We start from the raw sequence: 26,718 nt of genomic DNA, 5'->3' as shown, positions 1-26,718 counted from the left end.
TTTTGTCTCTCTATCTCCTTCAGTTCTGTTCTGATCTTAGTTATTTCTTGCCTTCTGATGGCTTGTGAATTTGTTTGCTCTTGCTTCTCTCATCCTTTTAATTGTGATGTTAGGGTGTCAATTTTAGACCTTTCCTGCTTTCTCTTGCGGGCACTTAGTACTATGAATTTCCCTGTGCACACTGCTTTAAATGTGTCCCAGAGATTCTGGTACATGGTGTCTTTGTTCTCATTGGTTTCAGAGAACATCTTTATTTCTGCCTTAATTTTGTCATTTACCCAGTAGTCATTCAGGAGCAGGTTGTTCAGTTTCCATGTAGTTGTACAGTTTTTGGTGAGTTTCTTAATCCTGAGTTCTAGTTTGATTGCACTGTGGTCTGAGAGACAGTTTGTTGTGATTTCTGTTCTTTTACATTTGCTGAGGAGTGCTTTACTTCCAATTATGTGGTCAATTTTAGAATAAATGCAATGTGGTGCAGAAGAATATATATTCTGTTGATTTGGGGTGGAGAGTTCTGTAAATGTCTATTAGGTCTGCTTGCTGAAGAGCTGAGTTCAAGTCCTAGATATCCTTATCAACCTTCGTTGATCTGTCTAATATTGACAGTGGGGTGTTAAAGTCTCCCATTATTATTGTGTGGGAGTCTAAGTCTCTTTGTAGGTCTCTAAGGACTTGCTTTATGAATCTGGGTACTCCTGTATTGGGCATATATATATTTAGGAGAGTTAGCTCTTCTTGTGGAATTGATCCCTTTACCATTATGTAGTGGCCTTCTTTGTCTCTTTCAATCTCTGTTGGTTTAAAGTCTGTTTTATCAGAGACTAGGATTGCAATCCCTTCTTTTTTTTTGCTTTCCTTTTGATTGGTAGATCTTCCTCCATCCCTTTGTTTTGAGCCTATGTGTGTCTCTGCACATGAGGTGGGTCTCCTGAATATAGCACACTGATGGGTCTTGACTCTTTATCAAATTTGCCAGTCTGTGTCTTTTAATTGGGGCATTTAGCCCATTTACATTTAAGGTTAATATTGTTATGTGTGAACTTGATCCTGCCATTATGATATTAACTGGTTATTTTGCTCGTTAGTTGATGCAGTTTATTCCTAGCCTCGATGGTCTTTATATTTTGGCATGTTTTTGCAATGGCTGGTACCGGTTGTTCCTTTCCATGTTTAGGGCTTCCTTCAGGAGCTCTTGTAAGGCAGGCCTGGTGGTGACAAAATCTCTCAGCATTTGCACGTCTGTAAAGGATTTTATTTCTCCTTCACTTATGAAGCTTAGGTTTGGCTGGATATGAAATTCTGGATTGAAAATTCTTTTCTTTAAGAATGTTGAATATTGGCCCCCAGTCTCTTGTGGTTTGTAGGGTTTCTGCCAAGAGATCTGCTGTTAGTCTGATGGGCTTCCCTTTGTGGGTAACCTGATCTTTCTCTCTGACTGCCTTAACATTTTTTCCTTCATTTCAACCTTGGTGAATCTGACAATTATGTGTCTTGGGGTTGCTCTTCTTGAGGAGTATCTTTGTGGTGTTCTCTGTATTTCCTGAATTTAAATGTTGGCCTGCCTTGCCAGGTTGGGGAAGTTATCCTGGATAATATCCTGAAGAGTGTTTTCCAACTTGGTTCTATTCTCCCCATCATTTTCAGGTACACCAATCAAATGCAGATTTTGTCTTTTCACATAGTTCTGTATTTCTTAGAGGATTTGTTCATTTCTTTTTAATATTTTTTTCTCTAAACTTGTCTTCTCGCTTTATTTCATTAATTTGATCTTCAATCACTGATATCCTTTCTCCCACTTGATCAAATCAGCTACTGAAGCTTGTGCATGCATCACGAAGTTCTCGTGCCATGGTTTTCAGCTCCATCAGGTCATTTAAGGTCTTCTCTACACTGTTTTTTCTAGTTATCCATTCATCTACCCTTTTTTCAAGGTTTTTAACTTCCTTGCGATGGGTTAGAACATGCTCCTTTACCTCGGAGAAGTTTGTTATTACCGACCTTCTGACACCTACTTCTGTCAACTCATCAAAGTCATTCTCCATCCAGCTTTGTTCCATTACTTATGAGGAGCTGCGATCCTTTGGAGGAGAAGAGGCATTCTGGTTTTTAGAATATTCTACTTTCCTGTTCTAGTTTCTCCCTATCTTTGTGGTTTTATCTACCTTTGGTCTTTGATGCTGGTGCCTATAGATGGGGTTTTGGTGTAGATGTCCTTTTTGTTGATGTTGCTGCTATTCCTTTCTGTTTGTTAGTTTTCCTTCTAATAGTCAGGTCCCTCAGCTGCAGGTCTGTTGGAATTTGCTGGAAGTCCACTCCAGACCCTGTTTGCCTGGGTATCACCAGCAGAGGCTACAGAAAAGCAAATATTGCAGAACAGCAAATGTTGCTGCCTGATCCTTCTTCTGGAAGCTTTGTCCCAGAGGGGAACATGCCTATATGAGGTGTCTGTCGGCCCCCACTGGGAGGTGTCTCCCAGTTAGGCTACACAGGGGTCAGGGACCCACTTGAGGAGGCAGTCTGTCTGTTCTCAGAGCTCAAATGCCATGCTGGTAGAACCACTGCTCTCTTCAGAGCTGTCAGACAGGGACATTTAAGTCTGCAGAAATTTCTGCTGGCTTTTGTTCAGTTATGCCCTGCCCACAGAGGTGGAGTCTATAGAGGCAGTAGGCCTTCCTGAGCTGCGGTGGACTCTGCCTAGTTCGAGCTTCCCAGCCACTTTGTTTACCTACTCAAGCCTCAGCAATTGTGGATGCCCCTACCCCCGCCAGGCTACAGGCTCGTAGGTCAATCTCAGGCTGCTACGCTAGCAGTGAGCAAAGCTCCATGGGTGTGGGACCCGCCCCTCTGAAGCCAGGCATGGGAGAGAATCCCCTGGTCTGCCCATTGCTAAGACCATGGGAAAAGTGCAGTATTTGGGCACTGTCCCGTTTTTCCAGGTACATTCTGTCACAGCTTCCCTTGACTAAGAAAGGGAAATCCCCTGACCTCTTGCTCTTCCCGGGTGAGGCAATGCTCCACCCTGCTTCGGCTCACCCTCCATGGGCTGCACACACTGTCCAACCAGTCCCAATGAAATGAACAAGGTACCTCAGCTGGAAATGAAGAAATCACCTGTCTTCTGTGTCAATCACGCTGGGAGCTGCAGACTGGAGCTGTTCCTATTCAACCATATTGGAATGGTCCCCCAAAGTGGGTCTTTAAGGCTTGAACCCTCACCCATTCCAGGTCACTCACCCTCCATGTTACCATCTTTGTGGAGCCTGGCTTAGTAGATAACCTTGAGCCATTTCTTCTCAGGAGACAGCTTTGAAGGGTATCTGTATGTGCAAGCCCTCACAGCCAAACAGGAGCTCATGCAAAAGTGTAAGGGGGAAAGAAAAATTAAGCAAAAAAACCTCATAACCAGGGTGAAGTGTATTTTGGATCATAGATTTTTATTACTGCCAGCGAGTGTCAGGCAGGGGCCATTAATCCTCATATGGTGTTGAACAGTAAATCTGCAATACTGAGCCTTTACCACAGGTGGAATTTGGTCTGTAAAAAAGATTCCTCACTTGAGATGGGGCTAAAGTGATTAGCAGCCACTGCATTTATAGAACACCGCTAAAAAGAAAGAACATATTTTAACATGATGTCTCAGCGGTGCCAAGCTGCACTCTCTTGGGTATGTTTCCTAATGAAGCCTTTGCTCTCTTTTTGTTCTGTCCTTGTTGAAGGTGTGGATCATATCTTTTTTAAAGTTGAGATCCTGTCCAATGAAGACCGCGAATGGCATGAATCTTTCTCATTAGTCCTTGGCCCAGATGACCCAGTGGAAGCAGTTCTCGGGGATGTGACTACTGCCACAGTGACGATTCTAGACCAGGAGGCAGCAGGGAGCCTCATATTGCCAGCACCACCCATTGTGAGTTGCTTGACCCAAAGGATTGCTGTTTTACGTCTCAGTGACTAGTAGATGAGAACTTAAGAGAAGTACTCTATTTCTTTACTCTTCTAACACAGTGGTTCCCAACCCGGAGCCATCTTGCCTTCCATTCTCCCCCTTCCAGAGGACATTTAAGCAGTGTCTAGAGAAATTTTTGGTTGTCACAGTCATCACACCAGGTGCTACTAGTAGTATCTAGTGGGTAAAACCAGGGATACTCCTAAACATCCCATAATGCGCAGGGCAGCCCCCAACAACAAAAGGAATTATTTGGCACAAATGTCAATAGTGTTGAGGGTAAGAAACCCTGTTCTGACCTAAAAGTAAGACCAAATCCTGTTGGTGTCTTAGTCTGATAAAGATAGAAAGCACAACACAATTGATCTTATCATTTCTTTGATGGGACTTAGAAGAGTAAGAACGTAATACTACCTCATATCTATTATCCCACATACTCACCGTATTTATAGAATTCAGTACCTGTGGGAAGGTAGTACCAGATTTCCTAACTTGGGGTGAATAGAATGAATGCACTGTCCTTACAATTAAGAGGAAAACACCTAGAGGTTGCCAAGGAAAATGTAACCCATAATTGTGAAGCAATCAGAAGAAGTCTCCTAATTTCTGCTAACTAGTCTCATATGTTAGAAAAGAATGATGATTATTTCCAAATATGTCTCTTATTTGGCCATGGAAGAAATATACCACTTCAATTTACTCTTATTTTGCCAAATGTTCTACTATATACCATCAACTATTTAATGCAACTTTAAACTAGCAACTGTTATTCATGATACAGCTTTGGTTCCAATGTGCAGGAAAGTCAGAGTATTTCTTTACATGAGTAATAGGGCTCTGATTTAGGAATACAATTAAAAGGATAGTACAGTTTCTAGCACAGCCAGTAGAAGGATCTTCTCCACCACTAAAGATCTGCAGTATCTTTTAAGGATGCCTGGCAAACAATTATAAAAAAACTTCTCCTGTTATATTTTAAAGAATCCCCAGACACTAAGAGATCTTGTGGATCTCTAAAGAAGGGGGCCTTAGTTCTCTCATCTTGCCGATACCCAACCTGAACTGAAGTTTTGTCGCTCTTTCGCAGGTGGTCACACTTGCTGACTATGACCATGTGGAAGAAGTTACCAAGGAAGGAGTCAAGAAATCCCCCTCCCCAGGCTACCCGCTGGTCTGTGTCACCCCCTGTGACCCTCATTTCCCCAGATATGCTGTCATGAAGGAGCGCTGCAGTGAGGCCGGCATCAACCAGACATCTGTGCAGTTCAGCTGGGAAGTGGCTGCCCCCACTGATGGCAATGGGGCCCGGTCTCCCTTTGAAACCATCACTGACAACACACCATTCACCAGTGTCAACCACATGGTAGGTCTGGGGGTCTGGACCTGGATCTCCCTCTCTGGGTGAGAACTGGTGTTGTTCTTTGTTACTCAGATAATCAAATTCCTTATGGTCCATGCATGGCATTTGGAATAAAACAAATAAACAGGTGCACAGTCTTTACTCTCATACATAAGAAAAGATTATATGCTGTAATAGAAACCTAAGCTGGTTAGAAGACCTGTTTGCAAATGCTGGTGCTGCCTGTGTTAAACTAAGTAATGTTAAGAGGTTACTTAATCTCTCTGAGCCTCAGTTTCCTGATCTGCAAAGTAATAATTCTACTGCTTAGCTACTTTACAAGGTCATTGAAAAATATGACCTATAAATGACAAAGTCAGTGAAAAACTCCAGGTAGGCACTGTTGATTACTATTAATGTATCTTCAATCGTTCCATAAGTATTAGCACATAAACTCCTTACGCACATGAACCAAAGTTTCTACCACATTTCTATAATGCGGTAGAAATGTGGCCCAAAATGGCCAGCACATCAATGGCACATAGAGGGGACCAGTTATTAAATAAAAGAGTAGAATCGTTGCTGAATGATCAGCACTTTACAAAGCTCTATGGGAGGCCATGAAAAGACATTTGTGCAGCAGTTGCTGTCCTCAAAAAGCTTAGAGACCAATACCCCGACACCATCAGAGAACAATGAATAGTATGTTTTCCCAATCTTAACAAACAGTCCACCACAGTGATCCTGCACATCACACTGACAAAACTGATTCTCTTCCAAAAGTGAGCTGAAAGCCGTTGAGATTCAGGCTTAGTATAGTACCTGCCATGTAGTAAACATTCAACAATTCTTGCCTAAAATTATCTCACTGAATGATTTTAGACATCAGAGATATCTTTCAGACCAAATTTCTCTAGATTTTCCTGTTTATTCCACAATTTATTCCCACTGTAATAAGAGCTTCACTGGAATGAGATCATAGCAGAGGAAAGCCGTTAGACATAGATGGGAGGCTTTGGATAATGCAGGGTCATTCATACCCACTCTCTTTGGCACAACTTATTCAGAAAGGCCTGAAGAGCAATTCTTTTGCAACATAACCTAGCTCAAATTTAAATAGTCTTCTCTATTATTAAAAAATCAACATGGCAAGACTTACCAGCTTGTTGTTTCTTAAGTATCTATTTCTCTCTTCAACAAAACCATAAAGGAGGTTTGATCTGGTTGGAGCCAAATGCACATTTTTAACAGAAAAATTTATGAGTTTATGCTTCAGGTTTCCTTCTTGCAATGAATTTGTGACTAATACCCTTTACCCTAGATTCCTTTGCTTTATCTTGATTTCTTCAATTATTTATTTAATGCCATTCTATTATATGCATTCTTGTAGGATGCTTCAAATCCCTTCTGTACTAAGTTCGTGTATATATAAATAAGTAAAGCATTGGCAGCTAATTTTAAAAAAAGTTTAATGGAAAAATCTTCTTTAATTTTTAATGGACTTCAGGGAAAATTGTTTTCACGGGTAAAATTTGTAAGTTTGTGTGATTGCTTTGTGGGAGGTCTGTGGCACACAGAACTACTGATTAATTTTTCTTGTTATATACTTTCCCTATGTAAATGCACACATTTTCATAAAGAGTCCTGGTGACCTACATTGCCTCTGCACAGATTGAGTTAGGCACTCTTAGGGCTTCTGTATGTTTGGGGACTTGGAGGAATCTGTGGAAAGACCTTCAAAGGCTAGAAGGTGTCAGAGGTCAAGTTCTCAGCTTCAAGCCTGTATGTTACTATAACCCTTGCAGTGTGTGGTCACTGGGTAGGGAGATGGGATGGAGGGAGGATAGCAGTAAGATAAAAAGACCATGATAATTCCTGGGAAGGAGGAATGTTTCCTCTGTCTCCTGACATTATGCTCTCAGCAACAGTGACTTGGAGGCCAACCAGTCTTGCTGGAAGCCTGAATAACACTTGGGTCGTTCTTCTGCTGAGCCTAGTATATTAAGAGAACAATACTATTAATGGAAATCACTCATCTGTGGGTTCATGCTCCATGTCTGTCTAATTGTTCATTGACTATCTTACCCCCTTAGGCTATAAGTACTCAATGATCTGTCTCGACTGTCTGGTTCATAGTTAAAAGTCAATACTTACATGATGAATGAATGGCTAGATGGAACAATCAATGGATGGGTGGATGGATGACCTTTACAGATTACCTTTAACCAGATCGTATAAGGAGCTGTTTAAGTAGGGTACTCACATTGGAAGTGATTTATTCTCCCTGGTAGGTCCTGGACAGCATTTACTTCAGCCGGAGGTTCCATGTGCGTTGTGTGGCCAAGGCTGTGGACAAGGTGGGCCATGTGGGGACCCCCTTAAGGAGCAACATTGTTACCATTGGAACAGACAGTGCTATCTGCCACACACCAGTGGTGGCTGGGACATCCAGAGGCTTCCAGGCTCAGTCCTTCATTGCAACCTTGAAATACCTCGATGTCAAACATAAAGAGCATCCAAACAGGTCAGGCAGGTGGTGCCTTCCACCACGCGTAGGTTGAGGTGAATCTCAGGTCTCCTTTGTGTGTTTCCCAGGATGATCAATAAGTGATGCTTCTGCATAATAAAAATGTGATGATGAATGTGTCTGTAAAAGTTTAAATCTGTGAAGATCCCTCAAGCTCGGGCCCCCTGCCTATCTTCCTAGTCTTTCCCTCACCTTCTCATTTTCACCTGCCAGTCCAACCACAGGGAATCATGAGTAACTTCCCAAGCACTACAGACTCTTACAAGTTGCATACCTCTGCCATGCTGTTACCTCAACTCTCCCCAGCCCCCTTCCACTGGCTGGAACCCTACTGTCCTACAATACCTACCACATGGCATCTCTTCTAGGGACATTTCCATCATCTCCCCTAATTTAATTTGGAGGCTTCCCCTTCTAGCTTCTCTGGCACCTGTATATGCTTCTTTTAGAATATTATTAGCATTCACTCTCTCTGTCCTTTAGTAGATGGTAAGGCCTGAAGGCCAGAGACCATGAGTTTGTATTTTGAAGTATCCTCTGCCCAGTATAGTGCTTCTTGGCATCTAAGAGGCACTCCTAAATATCTACTGAACAAATGAATAATAATGTAGAAATTAGGATATATTGGACTTAATTTTTTCTGTGCCACCATGATGGGAAATGGATGTTTTCATTTTTGCATAGCAAAAAAGAATTTGTGTATGCTACGCATATTTATTAAACACTATAGTATTTTAATGCGTGCCTTTATAAACAACTCCATTGCTCATAAACTCAGAAAAATGAGTTCCTTTATATGAATAAAACATGTTTGAATGAATATGCACACACTTCTTTCTTTCCTGACACAGTAAAATGTATCTTAGTGACCCCTTCCTAGAAAAAAGACCCTCCTCTTCACTTCCAAGGTTCTGATTCCTCTTAAAAATGTGGTTCTGTGCTCAAGAGACAAGCTATATAAACTCAAAACACACTGTCAATAAACACACTCAAAATTTAAACTGCTACAATGACAAAAAATGCAATGCATAAGTACAGTTCTGTCGTGTCGCAGTCTTAACCAATGTTTATTAAGCTCATTTCTTATTTAGAATTGTATACTATGTGCTCTGGAGAAACAAAAGTAGTGAAGGAAATGCTCTGTGTCCTCATAGTGGGGAGGCAAGATAAACAGAGTCTGAAAACATTGGAGAAATAGTAGCCAATATAAATAAGTTGCACATTTCCTGGTCCAAAGGCTGCCTAAGAGCTGAGGATGTAGATCAAGGAACAGGACACTGCAGACTGAGGCTGGTAGGGCTGGACACGTGGTGTTGATAGGACTTACAGGGAGACTGGAGAGAGAAGGCTGTTTTCAGTCAGGAGAGAGAGTATGAGTAGCTGCACATTGTAATTCCTCAGATTTGGCTGGGTGGAGGAATTGGTTTTAGAGTTTAAAAGCTCAACGATATATTTTTGACTCAAATACTTAAAGAAATGTGAGTGTCAAGCTTACACCTAAGTTCCATAAACATTCACTGTGACAGAGCAGGGGAGCAGGCCCTCTGCAGTCACTCAGCTTCAGCTCCTGAAAAAACAGAGTTTCCATTAAAAAGCAAAGGAAAGCTTTAAAGTAATTTGTGGTTGTGATGTTATCTTTTCCTGTATAGAAAAAAAATCTATAATTCTAGATTACTAGTCAGTCCTGTGTCTGGCTGGTCTCTTAGAGGGAAGCAATGATACTATGTATATATGTATACCCCCTGTTCAGACAGAAATCCTACCTGGAAATCTTCAGGAAGGAAAAAAAAATGGTAGTTCATTGGTGAAGACAAATTAGGTGATGAGAAAGAAGTATATCCTATTGACCATTTATAGCAGTCAGCTAAACATTTATTTCTGCCCTTTTTCCCCCTAGAATCCACATTTCGGTGCAGATCCCACATCAGGATGGAATGCTGCCCCTTATCTCCACCATGCCGTTGCACAACTTGCATTTTCTACTGTCTGAGTCCATCTACAGACACCAGCACGTCTGCTCCAATTTAGTTACCACCTATGACCTGAGAGGCATCTCAGGTGAGATTGACGAGTTCAGGACTGGTCTTTCCATGCTAGCCCAGTGCAGTGACTTTCAGGATATACCAGAGTGAGGAGAACTGCTTTTCATGTTTTCTGGTTCTCAGAATCCACACATTAGTGGTTTTCTTTCCTAGCACACATGCACATTCCATTAGCTCAGACAATGAAGTGGACAGAAAGAAACAAGGACTTTGGAATCACACTGGTTCAAATCCGTATTCCACTGAACAAATACAGTTTGACCTTTCTGAGCCACTGTTATCTATAACATGGGAATAACACTTGTTACCACTCAAGATGAGGATTAAATGCATTGACATTTTTAAAGCACCTACTGTGGTATATTTTAGTGTCTTCATTCCCTTAGAGTGAGCATGTTTACACTGGTGCTCCAAAAACCTGTTATAAAAAGCTAAAGTGAAGATGCTATAGGATGAGTTCTCCAGAAGCAGGAGCTGAGATGGAGTTTGGGGTTACAAGATATTTATTAGGGATCAATACTTGTGAAAGAGAAGGAGCGAAACAGGATTGGGCAGAGGGAGAAGTCAAGCTGCAATGCAGGCTGAAAAAGCCATCTCAGCCATGGCAGGGAGCTCTGGAGAGTCTTGTCCCTACTTCCAGCTGATACAGCCAGACCCTTATAGCCTACCTAGCTTAGTCACTGAATGCAGGCTGCCCCGCAAGGGCATGACCTTGGGCTGAGCCAATGTGCAGCTGACGCAGAGCTGAAGGAGCTGACAGCTGAGGCAGCACATCTCTGTGTTCACCACAGCAGACATTTGACTTTACAAAGAATTCTGTCCATTTCCATTTACCTTAGCAAGTGCACATTACCTGCATATTTCCTCCTTTCACAAATGATGAATCATTTAATAGTGTTTTGGAAGACAGAAATGCATTCATATTCTCTTTCATATTCATTAAGCATCACTTTTGGTCATGATGGTCTTTATACAGTAGCAATTAGCTGAGTACAAATTATTTGTAAATCACTGAGCTACATATGAAAGTTTAATTGGTCCACATTTGTAGCTAGTGGAAGAGACATACTATGTTTAAATACTAAACTTTGCACCTTTTCCCACTTAAAAGCAATTAATTTCAAGACATGTTAATTGAGTACCTAGTCATCATGGGACAGAGGGCTGGGTGTTGGGTGTCAAGCATTCTAAGATATTTATCAACCCTTTTAAAATACTGCAGTCGCTTTTAGTACTATAAAATTTTAACCTGGCCAGGTGCAGTGGCTCACGCCTGTAATCCTAGCACTTTGGGAGGCTGAGGCAGGGTAGATTGCCTGAGCTTAGGAGTTTGAGACCAACCTGGGGAACACAGTGAAACCCTGTCTCTACTGAAAACACAAAAAATTAGCCAAGTGTGGTGGCATGCACCTGTAATCACAGCTACTCAGGAGGCTAAGACAGGAGAATCGCTTGAACCCGGGAGGCGCAGGTTGCAGTGAGCCGAGGTCGCACCATTGCACTCCAGCATGGGTGACAGAGCGAGACTCCGTCTCAAAAAAAAAAAAAAAAAAAATTTAACCCTAATATTCTAAAATTGTATCTGTATTCAGCTCCCTACTATATAAAGTTCTCCCTTAATTTAGAGCCATTCATGTGCTTGGCAGCATTTGATTCAATAATTTTTGCCTGTCACAGGTGAGAGTTACAGGCATCATTAGTGAGCTATTTACTCATTAACAAAAAATTCAGACTTTCCCTCCCAAAGAGTTCAGAAACTATGAGCAAGAAGAAGTAGTCAAATGTAGGTGTGCTGGTTTTTTTAAATTTTTTTTTGAGATGGGGTCTCAAAAAAGAAATTTTAAAAATCACTCTTAAAATAATAATTCCTAATGAATGAGCCATACAGTAAATCCATTTCTTCAGGACTGGTGGGGACATATATGAAGCACAGGACCAGACTTGCCAGGTGTAGCAGGCAAAGCTTCAGAGTGTTTTCCTTTCCAAGTTCTGCCGCCTTCATTCATGGTATCATTTGCTCACCTTTTCCTCCATGGTTCCTGTGGTGTCTTAGAGGTGGAGTCCTCCATTCAACACGTGGCAACAGCAGTTAGCAAGCGCTTTCCAAGATCCCTCACATTCTCCCTGCACGTTGGGAGCCCTGGGTTGCTTTGTTGTTAGGGTCTTAGGTGACTGAAAGTGCTTTTAGTGTGAAAGGGTGAGCTCTTCGCCCCAGCCTGCTCCTTGGCGTCCGCAAACCAAGTTACCATTCCTCATTCTTCCCTCCCCGGCAGAGGCAGGGTTCCTGGATGATGTGGTCTATGACAGCACCGCCCTGGGGCCTGGCTATGATCGCCCCTTCCAGTTTGACCCCAGCGTGCGAGAGCCAAAGACCATCCAGCTCTACAAACACCTGAATCTGAAGAGCTGCGTGTGGACCTTTGATGCTTATTACGACATGACTGAGCTGATTGATGTCTGTGGGGGCTCTGTAACCGCCGACTTCCAGGTGGGTGCCCTGGGGCTTGTCTGAGGACTCTGCATATGGGTGCCATGGTCAACCTTGTTTGTTCCTGAAGCACTTCAGGTGGCACTTTGCCTCCAGAACTGGGCCAACCAACCAACAGAGTCTTCTTTATAAGTCCCTCAAGCAAGATCTTGGCAGCACTGAAGCTAGAGAAGGCCCCAAAAGTCCTCTAAATCAAGTTAATGTGGAAAAAACTTACTGTCTGGCATACTCACTTATATAAAAATCCAATATTTACTTCTCTAGGCATATATATTTTTATATTTATAATGCATATATTTTGGAAAGCCAAAACTATTTACATTTGATACTAGGGTTATTACTACATTGATGTATTCTCTTCCCCACCTGGGAAAATGTGTCAGATGACGCAACCTGTGTTTCAGAAGACAAGAAGAACACTGTTGTCCTATGCATTGTGGAAAGATAATTGCTTAAAACATTTTGATTTCACACCTATTCCAAACTGCCAGCCCCTACAAAAATAGACACTTTCTAAAATATATATTATCATTAAACATTAGTGTATTAATCTATTCTCACACTACCATAAAGACATACCAGAGACTGGTAATCTATAAAGAAAAGAGGTTTGATTGACTCACAGTTCCACATGGCTGGAGAGGCCTCAGGAAACTTATAGGGGAAGGGGAAGCAGACATGTCTTACATGGTGGCAGGCGAGAGAGAGCAAGCAAGAACAGGGAAAACTGCCTTGTAAAACCATCAGATCTCGTGAGAACTCATTCACTGTCATAAGAACAGCATGAGGGAAACCATGATCCTATCACCTCCCACCTGGTTCCTCCCTTGACATGGAGGGATTAGGGAGATTACAATTCAAGGTGAGATTTGGGTGGGGACAGAAAGCCTAACCATATCAATTAGTGACAATTGAAAAATTTATAGCAAGAAGTCATAGTCAGAAGGGCAGTTATATCAAAGGGCCAGTGAGACTAGGCTAATCTGTCCTCATGGGAAAATTAATTCTAAAGCAGGTTCTATCCAATTTTGAGCAGTTATCTCAATGAGCTGAAAACTAGTTAGATGTTTGTTCTTCATTTCAAATCAGGTTTATCCTCACTGAAAGAGAGAAATTATAGAGGGATTTAGAGTAATCATTTAGAGAAAGTGTCTTTGATTAAAATGTGTTGTTTTCTTGGTGCCTCTCAGCCTGGTTTCCTCTCATTTTGTGTGCACTACTGCCATCTACTGAAGAGAATTTTAAGGCATTCATAGGTTTTTCGTTTCTCCGATTGCATAACCTTTCACTTTGGAAAATGCAAACCTAAGTGATTTGTTTTTTTCCTGGCCTCTCAAAAATTAGTATTCTCTGTTCTTTATGCTTTTGCTGTAATTACATGTTTGAATATTTTTGTTCAGAATATGCTTAAAAACCTCAAAGACAAGGATTTCTTATATGTATATATCCCACTTTTAAACCAACACAGAAAAAATATATACACAGAAGTATTTTGTTGTTGTCTATTTCTTTGAAAATAATTGAAATTACTGACATATGGTAGGAAGAATATAGAACTTAGAACTAAGGCCTAGTTGGTACCTTTCGCTATCAAATCAGCAGTCTTGGACAAGACATAACCTCTCTGAACCTCATCTGAAATTGTACTAATAATCTCAGCATGAGAAGGTGCCTTTCACAGTGTGCCTGGCATAGAATAGGCATATGCAGTAAATATGTGTTGGGTTTTTTTTCTTTTTAAAGATTAGTAAGTAATATAATGAGGGCTAAAGGAGGATAAACAAAAACAAACGAGGGAAAATTAATTTTGCCAATCAGCTAGAGAGTTTATCGAAGTTCCGATAGTGTGATTGGAGCAGGTGTGTTTAGCAAAACCAGTGTATAAGGGACAGAACATGGTACAAGTTCCAAATAAAATCTGGAAATTTTCTTTAAAAAGGAAATAAAAGGGCCGGGAACAGTGACTCATACCTGTAGTCTCAGCACTTTGGAAGGCTGAGGCTGGAGGATCACTGGAGCCCAGGAAGTTGAGGCTACAGTGAGCTATGATGGAGTCGCTGGACTCCAGCCTGGGCTGCAGAGAGAGACCCCATCTCTTGAAAAACGAACAAAGTAAAGCATGTCAAAGTGGAATTTTTCAATGAGTATGGAGTTAGTTGAGTCTTTTGAGAAAGCTGGCGTCAAATTTTAAATCCCTGACAACTTTGAATATTAAAAAAAACTTTGGAAAAATATTAAAGCATTTGGTTTTTTCCTTAATTACCCATAGAAACACTTTATACTGTATTTTCAAACAAAAGAAAAATATAAGTCCCATAGTATATTGTAGTAATTAGCCAATGATAAAATAAAATTGTTTTAAACTAAGTTTTTTTGTTATAAATATATATATTTATGGAAGAAAGCATAAAAATATTTTTAAAATGTGTAAACCAACTCCCCACTCACACACACATATACAGCTATCTTCACCATAAAAGCTTCTGCTACCATTCTGTTACTTTTCCATCCAGTTTTGTTCATTACGTAGTAAAATAAAAATGATCGAGCCAAATTAAAAGCAGGGAAACAAATCTCCTTAAAAGGAATGTTCTCTTGGAAGTGTGAGGTGCTGCCTTTTCAGAACTCTTTCCAAAGCACTGCGTGGGACAAGAAATTACTGAAGTACGTGCAGCTCTGAGCTGTCCATTGGTGAGCTTCCTAGATATGATTTCAATGCTCGGGCCCTTTGTTCCTGGAGCAGGAGATTAGAGCAGTCACTAAAACATCCTGAATTAGGCACAGGTGCCTCCCAGGCGTCCGGATGTGGGCATCTTCCTGATGATGGTTGACTTGGGCTCTCCTACGGGTCACTGGCAAATGGTCAACACAGGGAGTTTTTACTGAATGGTAGATCCCACATCCACCGGATTGATCCTTGGGAATAATTGTGATATTCTAAAATTTCAGCCAGATCTTCTGGCAACTGAACAGAGCTCATTCTCCCACTTCAAAAGTATTTTTGTTCAAATATCACCTCCTTAGAGAAGCCTCTGCACATGACCCTGTCTAAAGAAGCATTCTGGCCACTTTCTATTCCATTGCTTCCTTTATTTTTTTAAATTAGTAAGTGCAATCATGGGCACTTGCTTAATAATTATTGAATAAGTGTGCGACTACGTGGGTGAATGAAAATGAAACCAAGATGCTGTGATAATATGCCTTTTCATCCCAGGGGAGAAATAACTCTGTGTGCTTACTGCTTCCTCGGCAGGTGAGGGACTCTGCTCAGTCCTTCTTGACAGTGCACGTTCCTCTGTATGTGTCCTACATCTATGTGACAGCCCCCAGGGGCTGGGCCTCCTTGGAGCACCACACTGAGATGGAGTTTTCTTTCTTCTATGACACTGTTCTCTGGAGAACAGGTATGCCCATTGACGCCTTAACCATCCGTTTAGTTAGGGCTTCACTCAAGCAAGATTAAAAGAAGAGTAGTGACTTTTAACAGTAGCTGCTTTTCTCATCCTGTTATCCCATAGATAAAGTGGGGCCACCTCAAGTCTGAAAAGTGAAGATCTGGGGTTCCTGAAAAGAATGATGTCCTTCTGTCCTGATGCTGGAAGGTCTCAGCCTAGATAGCTAAGGTCCCAGAGTAGAGGATAGCAAGTGACAGATGAGTCCTCTACTACCCATGAGGGATTCAGAGGGGTGTGTGTTCTTTTGGAGTATAACCCAAATAATCTTCATTTTCTCCTAGTGAAACATGGTGTGGTTCATGTTTTTTTTTTTTTTTTTTTTTTTTTTGAGACAGAGTCTTGCTCTGCTGCCCAGGCTGGAGTGCAGTGGCCGGCTCTCAGCTCACTGCAAGCTCCGCCTCCCGGGTTCACGCCATTCTCCTGTCTCAGCCTCCCGAGTAGCTGGGACTACAGGCGCCCGCCTCGTCGCCCGGCTAGTTTTTTGTATTTTTTAGTAGAGACGGGGTTTCACCGTATTAGCCAGGATGGTCTCGATCTCCTGACCTCGTGATCCGCCCGTCTCGGCCTCCCAAGGTGCTGGGATTACAGGCTTGAGCCACCGCGCCCGGCCTGGTTCATGTTTTTTAAAAGCAAAAGGATCTTCAAATCAGATGCATGGAAATGGAAAAATGTGTCAAGAGCACCTGAAATATTTATGTCAAGTAGCCCACTTTATTCATTTGGCAAAGCATCAGCTCTTTAATTGCATCCTCCAAAGAAGGAATTTTAACCTTCTGAAGTCAAGGGCTGTGATGCTGAATGTTTAAAATGACCTTTCCCTCAGGCTCATCCCCGTTCCTGTCCTCTCTGGGAGGAGCCCCCAAGAACTAAGTGGGAGGCAGCCCTTCAGCTGGGAGCCCACACCTCACCCCCACCCAGTTTCCCCACCCACCTCCTCCTACTGCTTCCACATAGATACTCCTTCAAACTCCCCAATTTTCTCCTCCACTATCTCCAATGGTTCTTGGTTATTTTTGTTTTTCTTGTTTTTTTTTTTTTTTTTTTTCTCATTTTTAGTGTCCTGTACTTCACACACTACCCCAAACCTATTTCCCCAAACCCATTTCCCTTAAATTCTACTGCTCCCGCCCTCCCTCTTTTCCTCTCCAGGGGTGATGTGCTTTATCTGAGGCAAACATACTAAAAAAAAACAAAAACAAAAAACAAGAGTTTTCTTTTGAGAAAGCTTCATCTCTACTAATTGAAAGTACAGTCATCATTCATATCTATTAGGGTTTGGTTCCAGGACCTCCCCCCGACACCAAGATCTGAGGACGCTCAAATCCCTCATATAAAATGGTGTAGTATTTACATATAACCTATACATATACTCCCTTATGCTTTAAATCATCTCTAGATTACTTATAACACCTAATACAATGTATATGCTATATAAATAGTTGTTACACTATATTGTTTAGGTATAACAACTATATACTATATTGTTTTATATATGTGTACTATATATATATAACAACTACATACTATATTGTTTAGGAAATAATGACAAGAAAAACAAATCTGTATATGTTTAGTGCAGATGCATTTTTATTCTAATATTTTCAATTTGAGGTTGGGTGAATCCACAGATGCAGAATCCATGATGTAGAACAGATCAGATACAGAGGGCTGACAGTGTAGTCCTTTCTTCTATGAAACGGCTTAGGCTCAAATCATTTTTTGCTTTGTATTTCTCATGGGAAAATAACTTCAGGCAGCTTTCCCACTCTGGGTCAGATAATCCCTTGAGCTCTTATTTTTGTTTTGTCTTGTTCAACTTCATGTTTCTCCTCCTTACATTACCCTTTGGTTTTGGTCATTCTGAACTCACTGGGGACCATGACCGCAGTTTCCTTTATTAAAGCCACAGCTTTCTTGTATCATGCTGGCTTTCTACAAGCTTCCCTTTAATTCTCCTTTGGTTTGAGTACTAAATGTAGCCACCAGGACTTTGTTTATACCTCTGTTAAGTCCGGAAAGGTATCTTGGTGAGGAAAAGAAAATATAGTAGGAAGCAGATGTGCTGTAACCATACCCTGGTATAAAGTTTGAGAGTAAGAAGTTTTAAGATTCTTTTTTTTGCTGAACCCCGCATCTGGGCTAAGTGGAATTTACAGGTTTGAAGAGTCTATTTCGAGAACAGTGGAACCGTTACAAGAAAGAAAAAAAAAAGAACCAAGTGAAATGAGCTGTCACACAATTTTAATTGGCCTATGTTTCTATAGCCATATAAATGTTATCTTGTTACATTCAAATAAATGTGCAGCTCTACCTGGAGGTGTCCTTGGGATAACTTATACATGGTTGTTGTCAGGGAGGAATTTTCCATGCCCTAACATGTTCTCTCTGCTTTCCTGCCCAGGAATCCAGACAGACAGTGTGCTCTCTGCAAGGCTTCAGATAATAAGAATCTACATTCGAGAGGATGGCCGTCTTGTCATTGAATTCAAGACCCATGCCAAATTCAGAGGTAATATCAATGCCATTTTTTCCCCAACTTTTTATTAAGAAACAGAAAGTCGAAAGAATAGAACAATAAAAAACAGTCGACAATGATTAACGTTCTGCTATACATCCATGTGCACATACAAGCATACATACCTTTTTTGTCACACCATTCAGAACCAAGTTGCAGACTTCGTGTCAAGTTACCCAAAATACTTCAGTTGACATTGTCTAAGAACAAGGACTTTCTCTTATACAGTAACAACATCATGATCACTTCTAAGATATTTAGCATTGATTCAGTAATATCCAGTCTCTATTCATATTTCCTTTATTGTTCCACAAACATCTTTTCCACTTATTTTTATATTTGTTTATTTTATAACTGCTTACATGAAAAGAAAGAAGTTCCAGTTATGATTCATATATTACATTTTGATTGTTATATTGCTTTAGTTTCTTTTAATCTAAAATATTCCCCCTACTTTTATTTATTCGCGACACTATTTCAGTGTAGTTTTAAAGAGTGGAGGTATCTTGCTGATAACATTTACCCTTTTAATGATGTTTATAATTATCCTCTTCTACCAAGGACTTAAATGGCCCTAAATGTGACTTTTATCTGATGCTGAAATTTCTATGTATAAACTACAAGACCTTTCTACCTCCAAGAAACATGTTGGTTAGAATTTAAAGCTATGTATATTGAGTGTTCATTGTCACATAAAGACCCCTATTACTGTGAATATACTCATTAACACCATTTCCACAAGGATTATTCCTATTGTTTATAAATAAATACATATGACTATGATGACCATCACAAGTAGGACGATGGGCTGGGGTGAGATGCCATGCTATCCCCACCAATGTGGAATATATTCTAAGGGGCAAAATGGGCTAACTTTAGTTGTTTGAGAGAAGAACATTAATTCAGTTCTCAGGCTTTTGTGGGGCTCTACCACAAGTACAATAAAACTCAAGCTCTACAACAAGTACGATAAGTGCATGTGTTTCCCCTTCAAATAGGACAGTTTGTGATGGAGCACCACACTCTCCCGGATGTGAAATCTTTCATATTGACTCCAGAACACCTAGGAGGAATTGAATTTGACTTGCAGCTGTTATGGAGTGCTCAGACTTTTGATTCTCCATATCAACTCTGGAGAGCCACAAGCTCTTATAACAGGTAAATATGGTGATGGAGACCTCCATGGGTAGAGCTGAGTGGTTTTCCATTTCTTTCAGGAGCTTGAGAAATAGTGCTTTTATCTGAAGGCTAGACTTTTATTTTAAAAGGGGAATTGATAGAAATAAACCTCAGCTGGGAGTGGTGGTGCTAGCTGGTAGCCCAGCTACTCAGGAGGATCGCTTGAGCTCAGGAGTGCGAAGTTGCGGTGAGCCATGATCGCACCTGCAAATAGCCACTGCACTCCAGCCTGGGCAACAGAAAGAGATCCTGTCTCTTAAAAAAAAAAAAAAAAAATTAATGAATTAATTAAAAGAAATGACACTCTAGCAAATAAAGAAAGAAACAAATCTTGCTCAGATAAACTTTGATATATAAATAAGAAGTGCTCACACTTATTCCAAGAGTGAGACCACATCCTATGGTGGGGAACTTAGTCACATGGCACACCTGCCTAGAAGGGAAGTCAGGAAATGTGTCTAACTAAAACCTTTATCGAATAAATAAATTTCATTTCAATTACAACAACCTGTACAAAATATAGTATCTCTGATTAAGTCCATGTGTCTTTTACAAGATTTATTCCTCTCGCACACCCAGTATAGAGGTAGAATAGGAATTTAACAAATAGTAAAATATCCCCCATCTAGAAAAGGGAAGAATGAAAAAAACAAAATTAAAACCACTATAAAAAGGATAAGTGGGCAACCAGGAATCTATCACAAATATATTATCCCCATTTTGTTGATAATGAAAGTAAGAGCCATATTTAACATTAAAATCTTACTTCAAATTGTCTTGAGAATCATTTTCAAAAAAAATTTTTCTTAACTTAAAATTTTTGATCTTATATCAGATTTTTTATTGTATAGTGATTCTTTTGAAATTGATATATAATAACCTTCAAGGACTGTGCTTCATGTACTTTGTCCCAGTTTACAGACAGGGAAACCGTCCTCCTTTAAGTACTCTGCTGACATCTTTATTGCCACTTGAATGAAGCCCACCCTCCTGCAGCATCCAAGGCCCAGCCTCCCCTCTAGTTTCACCTCAAACCCAGGCTTTTAGCCACATTAGATATCTCACCAATCCCTGAACCCACCAGCCCATCCATACCTCCATGCTTTTGCAATTCCCTTAGCCCTTCTTCCTCTTTTCCCCTTGTATAACTAACTCCTCTGAGACCGAGCCCAGCTCAAATACTGACCCTTTGTGACAGCTTCCCTGACATCCCATACAGTACTAGCAGCTCCCTCCTCCTGGTTCCTACTCTGTTGCAGCTTCTGCTGTAACACAGCTCATTATCTTATGATGGTCTATCTGCTGGTCCCAGATTTTCACTAGATTGTGAGCTTCTCCAGAGTAGAAGGCACATATGATTCATCTTAAATCCCCAGAACCACAGGTTTTAGCATGTGGTAGGTTCTGAGCAAGCACCTTTTAGAAGCTTACCTTTGAGGTAAAGAGACAAAATGCATAGATAAATGACAAAATGAAGAACCCCACCAAGCACTCCATGCTAAGCACACTGTGCGAGATACAGGGTAATATGAAGACCATAATTGTTCAGGGAAGAGAGAGCCAGAGGCTGGGGAGTTGTATAAGGATTCCTGAAAGAGGTGAGACAACTTATGGTCCATGTTGTGATATGGGAAGTGCTTAGATTCTAGTAAGGAGATGAAAAGAACTGCAGGATTAAAGATTATGTACCTAAGACTGTGTTTGGCATGTTTGAAGGGATAGTGAGGAAATGGGACCCAAGTAGTATTTAGGAATGGGAAAAAGTAGGACCGAAGGCTTGGGAGGCTATGCTATTTGTCTTGCATTCGTTTGTTCAACAAGTATTTATGGAATGTTTACTGTGTGTCAGAGAAGGTTCTAGGTACCTTGAATATATTGGTAAACAAAATAAAGATCCCTAAGTATAGGACTTAAAGTAAGGAGACACAAAGCAGTAGACACAATAAGCAAAGTATAACATATGTCAGAAGGTGATATGCACTATGGGAAAATGAAAGGTATGGAGCAGGGTAAGGGGAAGCGGGAATGGGGAGACATTATAATTTTAATTAGAATGTTCCCAGTAGACCTTATTTGAGCAAAGACTTGAAAGAGGTGAGGGAGTTGGCTATGCAGAAACATGGGGAACAGGGCTCCTGGTAAAGTTCCTAAAATGGCAACATTTGGGCATGCTTGGAGAACAAGGATGCCCATATGGCTGGCATGAAGTGAGCAGGGAAGAGTGTAATAGACAATAATGCTAAAGAAGTAAGGAGTAGGGGTAGGGTCACGGGGTGGGGCCCTGTAAACCAGTGTTTGGCCTCTGGCTTCTACTCTCTAGTGCAGGGAGAGCCCCTACAGGGTTTAAGTAGAGCTAGACACGATCTAGCCAGGCATGGATTGTTCTGCCTATTTGAATATTTGTATTAATGAAGCATTACTATCCACATTATAGATGTCAGTTTCCATGTAATTTAAATATAGTATACAAAGTCTCATTTCCTGCTGATCCAAGATTTGATGGAAAACTGCAGACATACAGACTTTTAGATTAGGAAGGAGCTTAGAAAATAGAAGAGTAGCCGGGCGCAGTGGCTCAAGCCTGTAATCCCAGCACTTTGGGAGGCCAAGATGGGCGGATCACGAGGTCAGGAGATCGAGACCATCCTGGCTAACATGGTGAAACCCCGTCTCTACTAAAAAATACAAAAAACTAGCCGGGCGAGTTGGTGGGCACCTGTAGTCCCAGCTACTCAGAAGGCTGAGGCAGGAGAGTGGCGTAAACCCGGGAGGCGGAGCTTGCAGTGAGCTAAGATCCAGCCACTGCACTCCAGCCCAGGCGACAGAGCAAGACTCCGTCTCAAAAAAAAAAAGAAAATAGGAGAGTAAAAAGCAGAGAAAGAAAGGAGAGTAGAAGGAGCTTATGCCCTGAAAGTCTGCATGGTTTGTTAAAATCATACAGCCATGGCAGAGGCAAGCTGAAGTTCTACTGGTTCCCAGTTTCCAGCCTGTGCCAGTCCACTACACTGATGCCAGAATGTGACATAAAAGTTTTATTATTGTTTTTAACCAAATATTTGCTGCCACTTTACTAATAAATAGATAAGTATCCCAAAATGGTCAAAACAAGCACAGTATTTATGAGAACTGTTCACAGATCCCTCACAAACAGTTATAATGAAGATTCACAGCCCTGCACTCTCCATTCAATGGATGACAGACTCCCAAGGCCCTTGAACAAGGTTCCTGAAACTTCTGAATGCTTGGCTGCCTTCCAGGCCACCTGACAGGGTTGGAGCTGCCACCCAGTGAGAAGTGTGGGAGATGAAGTAGGAGAGAGGTCCAAAGGCTTCCTGCTCACAGAGTCATGAACTGGAGAATCCTGGGCCCCCCATAAACAGGGAAGTCCCCAAGTCCCCATGAGTGGTCTCTAATGAGAAGTGATCTTGTTCTTCGACTTTATAAAGGGGTGAGGCTACAGAGTTTGAAAGGGGAACCTCCAAATTGAGTGCAAGTGAAATGGGTGCAGGGGTGTTCTGCAGGTGCTGCTTCCATATGCTCTGGAGTGGTGTCCTGGAATCCTGAGGCATTTGCTACCTCCTGTGTCACAGTGGCACCTGACACTGTCATGTCTTCAGAAATAAAAGCTTTTCCATTTGGGAATGCATTGAATAGGGTATCTATCAACAAGAAACACTAAACAGAAATTGTCAAGCAAGTCTCATGAAATCCAGAGTAAATGACCAATTCTGTTATCACCTGAGCCTTCTACGTTTTCATATGTAGTATGCCTTTCTTAGCTTTCCTCATGAGAAGGACCTGAATACATGAAAGCAGCTCTATTTAACACCTCTGGATAGTACTCTGAAGGTTAGGATAATCGGAGATGAGTTCCCAAAAATGGTGTTTGCAGACTTGTAAGGTTCTTAGATGCTGGACACAAATACCACCTGAAAACTGTTTAGTGAAGGCCGTGTCTTTCTGGGTAAGCCAGCAACCTATCAGTTGTTCCCTACGATCACAGTCTGCTCTGCATGTTTCCAGGAAAGACTACTCGGGAGAGTACACCATCTACCTGATCCCTTGCACAGTGCAGCCCACACAGCCATGGGTTGACCCAGGAGAGAAGCCTTTGGCCTGCACTGCACATGCCCCGGAAAGGTAGGAAAATATAGTCAATCCTCGTTATTTGTTGATTCGTTATTTGTGAATTCTCCTACTCGCTAAAACTTATTTGTAACTCCCAAATCAATATGGTGCTTTCATAGTCATTCACGGACATGCACAGCAGAGTGCCAAAACATTTGAGTCACTTAATACACACATCCCCAGCTGAGGTCAAACCTGGTGATACTCTGCCTTCTTGTTGCGGCTCTCATGCTACAAACAAACGTCCTGTGCACTGTCTATTTAGTGCCATGTTTTTTGCATTTTTGTGCCTTTTGTTGATGATTTCTCCATTTAGAATGGCTCCCAAGTATAATGCCGAAGTACTTTCTAGTATTTCTAAGCATCAGAAGGTTGTAATGTGCCTTATGATAACCATGAGTTTGATATAAATGAATCAACAATATATATTAAATAAGGGGTCTTTACACAGAAACAGACATAAAACAAGGTTATATGTTAATTGGTTGATATAAATGTTGTGAACAGAGGCTCATAGGAACCTAACCCTATGTTTCTTCTAGTAGCTATGGCTCAATATCCACTAATTCATTGTTTGTGGAGACTGTATAGAGCATAACAATCGTGAATAATGATACTCAACCGTACATCAGCCCATATTCACCTCAGACCTGAGACTGTGTTGTGCTGTATATTCATTCATTCATTCCTTCATTCATATTTATTCAGTTCTTCTCATGTGTTTTGCTCTGATCAAGGCGTTGAAGTGATAGCACTACACCAGAGCAGAGGATTGAAAGTAATCTGTGCTCTCAGGCAGTTTAGAGTCTAGGGTCACCTTTGTAGGAGCTGTGCAAAGTATAGAGAAAACATTGCTGAGTTAAAATGCCCAAGACAGAATCTGACATTAACATTAAGAGAAGACTATATGTGGCTTTTAAATAAAAGACTGAGAATTGGCTATTGGATTTGCAATACCGAGGTCATTGGCGGACTCCGCCAAGAGCAGGTTTGGTGGACCAAAGGGGATACAAGCCTGATTGGGGTGAGCTTGAGAGAGAGGTGAGAAAGTAGAGACAGCCTGGATAAACAGTGCTTGCGGAGTTTCTATAGAGGATGCCAGAGCAAAGGGGCAATAACTGGAAACAGATGAGGAGTCAAATAAACAGCAGGTTTTATTTGCTTTATTTTGGGATACTTATATGCTGGTGGGAATAATCCAATTGAGGGGAAATTTGATGATGCAGGGGATAGATGGACAGCTTGCAGAGCCAGGTCCTTGAGTAGGGCAGGGGAGTAGATCCAGGGCATGAGGCTAGGGCTGGCCATAGCTGGAAGCACAGAGAGTTCATCCACTGAAGAGGCAGGCAGAGAATCAATGGAAGCAGGTGAAAGGAGAATTGGGAGACTGGGAGGGTAAGGATGACAAAATGGATATCTGATTGAAGCTATTCTCCCTGTGAAATGAAAAGCCCTACATCTGCTGAAAGTGAAGAATGTTGAGGTTTGAGAAGAGAGAAGCAAAGAAACAGGGCCATCTCAGACAGTGGAAAAGAGTAAATATACTAGAGGGTTACAGCTAGCCGCAGATCAGGTGGTGTGGAACTGCTTTTAAGTTATCATATTATCGACATAAAACCGTACTTATTTAAACTACACAATTCGATAAATTCTTACCTATGTATACACCTGTATCACCACAGTCAAGATTGTGACAAGATAGGGAACATACCCATTTCCAAAAAGATTCCTCGTGCGCCTTTGTAGATCCTCCCTCACATCATCCCTTCCCTTTCTGCAGATAATCACAGATCTGTTTTCTGCCACTATAGATGAGTTTGCATTTTCTAGAGTTTTTTATAAATGACATCATACAGTGTTAATTCTCTCTGGCTCATTTCACTCAGCATGATTATTTTGACTCATCTGTGTTGGGTGTATCAGTATTTGTTCCTGTTATTGCTGAGTTATACTTCCTGGTATTGATGTACTACAATTTGTTTATCAGTGATCAACTAATGAACATTTCAGTTGTGTCCAGTTTGGGGCTATGATAAGTAAAGCTTCTATGAACCTGTATGTATGAGCTTTATATAAACATGTGCTTTCTGTTTTCTTATGTAAATACCTAAAAATGGAGTGACTGGATCATATGACAGATGTATGTTTAACTTTTTAAGAAACTGCCAAATTGTCTTCCAGCATGTTTGTGAACATGTAACTATGTATGTCCATTCCCACCACGAGAGTGCACACGCTTCCTTTCCCGTGCATTCTGCTAATGTGGTTGGGAGGTCCTGGTGTGGTTGAACAATTAAGGAGTAGGAGGAAAAGAAGAGAGGAGCTAGAAAGACATAAGGTGGTAGAGAGCGAGGTGTTGGAAATGAGATTTTTGGCGCTGGTGCATAATGGGACTATGAAGAGTAGGTAGCTGTAGCAGGGTAGTGAACAAGCTGTTTGGAGGTGAGGGAGTCAAGGAACTGGGAGTCCTGGGTAGTCGGTAGTTCATCTGAGTGGATGTTTAAGTCCCAAAGATTCATGGCAGTAACAATGCCAGGAAGCACCATAGTTAGCCAAATGAAGGAAGGAAGGTGACCAGAAAAATGGTAGTTGGCTGCAGGAAGAAAGAACAATGGAAAAATAATCTGATGGGATATGCTAGGGAATTTTAATTCATTTAAATTTTTAAAAATTATGCAATATTTCAGATACTCAGAAGACTATATATATATCATATAGCAGATCCACCACCCACCTTAAGAAACTCAAGAAACAGAACATTACAGTACTCCTTTAATACCCTCAATGCCCCTATCCAATCATACTCCCTCTCTCTTCCCCACTAGGGTCACCATTAACCTGATATTTGTATTTATTATTCATTGGTTTGGTTTATGTTTATACCTCATGTATACTTCTACATAGTTTTGCAAGTTTTTGAACTCTAGACAATAGTCCCCCCTTGTCATTGGAGTATATGTTCCAAGAGCCCCAGTGGATGCCTGAAACCACACATAATAGCAAACACTATATGTGCAATGTTTTTTCAGTCTGCTAACCAAGACAGCTACTAAGTTATTAACAGGTGGGTAGCATATACAATGTGGAGGTGCTGAACAAAGG

General features: G+C 41.1%; 1 protein-coding gene across 1 annotated transcript in view; it reads left to right on the top strand.

The window, feature by feature from the left end:
- The window catches only part of FRAS1 (Fraser extracellular matrix complex subunit 1), a 470,770-nt gene that overhangs the window by 427,469 nt on the left and 16,583 nt on the right, over positions 1–26,718 (top strand). The window contains 9 exon segments of the mRNA XM_010384575.2: positions 3,717–3,904; positions 5,031–5,306; positions 7,574–7,806; positions 9,707–9,867; positions 12,125–12,339; positions 15,593–15,743; positions 18,196–18,303; positions 19,308–19,467; positions 23,512–23,628. Coding sequence (XP_010382877.2) covers positions 3,717–3,904; positions 5,031–5,306; positions 7,574–7,806; positions 9,707–9,867; positions 12,125–12,339; positions 15,593–15,743; positions 18,196–18,303; positions 19,308–19,467; positions 23,512–23,628 — 1,609 coding nt within the window.

This window comes from Rhinopithecus roxellana, chromosome 2 (genome assembly GCF_007565055.1).
Source record: "Rhinopithecus roxellana isolate Shanxi Qingling chromosome 2, ASM756505v1, whole genome shotgun sequence".
NCBI classification, from domain to species: Eukaryota; Metazoa; Chordata; class Mammalia; order Primates; family Cercopithecidae; genus Rhinopithecus; species Rhinopithecus roxellana.
This window is presented reverse-complemented; position numbering and strand designations above follow the sequence as displayed.